This window comes from Brassica oleracea, chromosome C2 (genome assembly GCF_000695525.1).
Source record: "Brassica oleracea var. oleracea cultivar TO1000 chromosome C2, BOL, whole genome shotgun sequence".
NCBI lineage: Eukaryota > Viridiplantae > Streptophyta > Magnoliopsida > Brassicales > Brassicaceae > Brassica > Brassica oleracea.
The window spans coordinates 34,878,433-34,882,243 of NC_027749.1; the positions used below are offsets into that span (position 1 = coordinate 34,878,433).

At 32.2% G+C, this 3,811-nt stretch overlaps 1 protein-coding gene across 1 annotated transcript; it reads right to left on the minus strand.

Moving 5' to 3' along the window:
- Window positions 1–1,017: 1,017 nt before the first annotated feature.
- LOC106325944 (probable transcription factor KAN4) lies at window positions 1,018–3,138 on the minus strand. Its single transcript, XM_013763996.1, has 6 exons — window positions 2,618–3,138; window positions 2,428–2,504; window positions 2,124–2,163; window positions 1,905–2,022; window positions 1,469–1,550; window positions 1,018–1,344 (listed from the first exon to the last, which is right to left on the minus strand). The coding sequence occupies exons 1-6, from the start codon at window positions 3,024–3,026 to the stop codon at window positions 1,270–1,272; spliced, it is 801 nt and encodes a 266-aa protein (XP_013619450.1). The 5' UTR covers window positions 3,027–3,138; the 3' UTR covers window positions 1,018–1,269.
- Between the last annotated feature and the right edge of the window lie 673 nt (window positions 3,139–3,811).

Here is a 3,811-nt window from a genome sequence, read left to right on the forward strand (position 1 = left end):
AACCCTTGGATAAATCATAAACTCTAAATCAAAAATATTTAAAATTAAACCCTAGAGTTTATGATTTATCCAAGGGTTTAGAGTTTACCCAAGGATTTAGGGTTTAACCAAGGGTTTAGGGTTTACCCAAGAGTTTTAGGGTTTAGTGATTAGGATTTAGGGTTTAGTGTTAGTAAAATTTAGTTTTTAATGTATGATTTAGGGTTTAAGATTTTCTAACGGTTTAGAGTCTATCCAAAGTTTAAGGTTTAACGTTTAGGGGTTAGGGTTTAGGATTTAGGGCATAGGGTTTAGTATTTTGTTGAAGATTTAACAATATTAATTAATTTATTTTTTGTAAATATTTTTATGTATTTTTATTATTTTATTTTAAAAATATAATCTATTTTGGATATTCAATTTTATTTCCTTTTTTAAAAAATATCAAATATCAAATACTCAAATACTATTGGTTGGTGAACCTGAACCCAAGAATTTCTCTTTTTTTACTAGACATTTAATTTCACATTTAGAAACAAATATCGATATCAAGTTCCGACGTATTTGTTTAAGGCCCATGACGAAGCCCGAAGTTCTGTAGGAAGTAAAGGGAGTTGTGGCATTACGTAACAATGCTATCGATCAAGATCAAAGATCATATCTATTTTAGTAATAAAAAATAAACATTCCATCTTCTTTCAAAAATAAAATATACACTTCGATCAATTTCTAACACACATCTTCCAATATATTTTTCGACCAATTATTCAAACAATTAGCACTCAATAAAGTAAAATGATTTACTAAACCAACAGATTTTGCTTAATGGAGCAAGTGAAAAACAATTGACCATGTTCCAAAAAACCTCTTCATATAAACCAGAGTGGGAGCAGTGAAGCATACCAAATGAGGAAAGAGGCAGTAGAAGCTTTTTAGTTACCAGAGAATCTTTTCCAATATATTAGTGTGATAAAGGAAGATTGGGATGTTTTTTGAAGATCGCAACAAAATTCTTGAACTTGTACTCTCTTCTCATCCACTACCACAATACCATGCCTACTACTTAACCCAAATCCCTTGTTTATGCATCACAAAAATCTCGTGAACAGTACGGAAGATCGTACATATAAGATGATAATGATTCTTCCAAAGTCCATATGATCAAACAAGTTAATATGTTAAATAGATATAACTAAGCTGATTAAAAAATAACTAAGCTGACTTATTAATTTATTGTAGTTCTCCAAGTGAAACAATTAGCACTTGATAAAGGTTAGATCGCTGGATGATTTACACATGGTCTATCCCCCAACTCGGCCGCCCCAAGGTGAATTCCAAGCTGAGATGATCTTTCTCCACATCATCCTATTTTCAAAATTTAAAAACATAAGGTTATATATATATATAAATATTTCAGAAAAGGTTATATAAGTATATGTGAGAGTATACACATTAACAATAACATTGTTACAGTTGTTTAGGAATGTACCTTAGTGATACGATATATTTCCATGTGAGGATCTGCTTGTGATATGCTCATAGACACTCCCTTAGTGGAAGACCAAGGAGATCTGTTCAAATTAAATGATAAAACACATTTGAGAAATCTATTGATAACTCATATTGTTGGACCCTATAAGACTGCTCGTCACTACTTATACCATTCATATTGAAAAATGTTTTATTTGGACCTACCACTTCTTCACTATTATTAATTAATATATATTTATAAGTACACAATTTAGAATTTTTTCTATTTTGACAAAAATAAAGAAGCTAACGGATCTAAAGGCAAAAAAGGGGACAATTACGTTCATAGAACCCCTAGAAAGAGGGTCATATTCATCAAAATTCACGCATAACCAAGGCAACGAGATTAGATGAAGAGTTTTTCTTTAACAAAAAACGACATAAATAAAAAGTACCTTTGGGTCTTTTGCACAGATGGTGAGTTTGGCGAAATTGGGTCAGCGTCAGCGTCTTCATTATTATTATTATTGTCCTCTGTCTTCTGCTCTGCCTCTTTCTCCACCTTTCTTTCTCCTGATTATTCCCAAGAAAAGAAGAAACAAAAATAAATAGGACATCTACATTTTAAACCAATATGAATACAAAAACCAGTCAATCTGGTTTTGAAGGAATACCTGATGATCCTTTATCAGTGCATTTCACTGTTCTATACATCTGCATTAACAAACATACATCCTTGAAAACCAAAACAAAAGTAAATATAAAATTAATTGTTCATCTAAGTTTATTTCAACATTGCAATCATCTTCAAAAAAAAAAAAAAAAAAATTCAAAAAAAAAAAAAAATAGCTAGTGGCCCATATATACACTTCCAGTAAAATGGTAATATGCATAAGTGTTAGCATTTTTATGAGAATCCATTAATAATTTTTAAAATCCCTAAGAAGAAATATAAGGTTAAAAAGAATAGAAATGAACCTGCAAGTGACTCTTGACATGAGCTAGGGTTAGATCCTTCACATTCATCAGCTCCAAGACTGATTTAGGCGTTGCTCCTGAGATAGACAATTAATTCACAAATCTTAATACCTTGGTCCCAAACATTTTACTGAGACGTAACATTTGATTATTTCTTTAAAAGAAGGAGAACGTAAGAAGAAATTAATACTTTCATGGCCTCCAAGAAGTTGAACAGCATGGACGAAATGAGCATGGAGAGTAGAAGTCCATCTCATTCTTGGAGCTCGGATACTTCGTTTAAGACTAACCACAGAAGATGAGGTTCTCTTGAAATCTCGTCCGTAGATTTGTGGTTGGAACATGTTTGAGCTGTGCCTCTGATGATGATGATATGGATGATGATGATCAAAGCCTAGGCTCAAGAGATGTTTCTTCAAGAAGCTGTTCTCATGGCTTAACTCACTGAGGCTGCTTCCGGAGTCACTGCTTGTGGTGAAGCTCCGTTCACTGCCGTGAAGGGGTTTCTCGGCGTGAGAGTTTGGAAGGCTGATCTGAAGAGACAGATCTGGGACTGAGTTTGAACCTCTCACACTGCTTCTTGACTCGAACATGATCATCTCACTACCACTTTGTCTATATTACTTCTCTATTTAAATACTGGAGAGAGAGATAAAAAGAGAGAAAGATATAACTGCAGAAACAGCACTTATGACTTACAGAGAGGGAGGATAAAAGAAGAAGAAAAAAAAAAAAAAAAAAAGAAGAAGAAAGGGGTGTAATTCTCAATCCTCGTCATTATCTCATTTAAAAAATGCCATTGTCTTCAATAATAAAATATTTATTTTATTTTCTACAACACATTTGTGTGCAATACTCCCCGAGGTAATAAAACATCGAAACTTTTTCGAATAACACCCAAACTTTTTAGTTAACTAGAAGAAATGATTATGGAGGTAGCCTAATGTAGGCGATAAACTCAGTTAATAATTATGATAAGATAACTGTAAATTAGAGAAATTGTATTTTCTTTTACGCGTGTTAGTAAAAAAAAAAGACTAGCTAGGTACCCCTCTTCTTATTACCAATCAAAATACCACATAAATTAATAATAAAATAGATTAATTTTTTAAAAAAAATCTAAAATAATTAGAAAAAAATAATGACGTTAATTTTAATGACACTAACGCCACTAACTAAACCCTAAATCATAAATTCTAAACCCTAAACCTTAAATCTAAATCCTAAATTCTAAACTCAAACCCTAAACCCAAACCGTAAACCCTAAACTCATATCCTAGACCCTAAACTCAAACAATAAACCCTAAACCCAAATCCTAAACTCTAAATCCTCAACCCAAACCCTAGACTCTAAACTCAAAACCATATACCCAAACCTAATCCC

Excerpts from the sequence above, each read along its gene's own strand:
- LOC106325944 (XM_013763996.1), bottom strand. The coding sequence starts at position 3,026 with ATGATCATGTTCGAGTCAAGAAGCAGTGTGAGAGGTTCAAACTCAGTC. Across the intron at positions 2,023-2,123 it reads CACTGATAAAGGATCATCAG|GAGAAAGAAAGGTGGAGAAA; the intron begins GTATTCCTTCAA and ends GGGAATAATCAG. Across the intron at positions 1,551-1,904 it reads TCTGTGCAAAAGACCCAAAG|ATCTCCTTGGTCTTCCACTA; the intron begins GTACTTTTTATT and ends TAATTTGAACAG.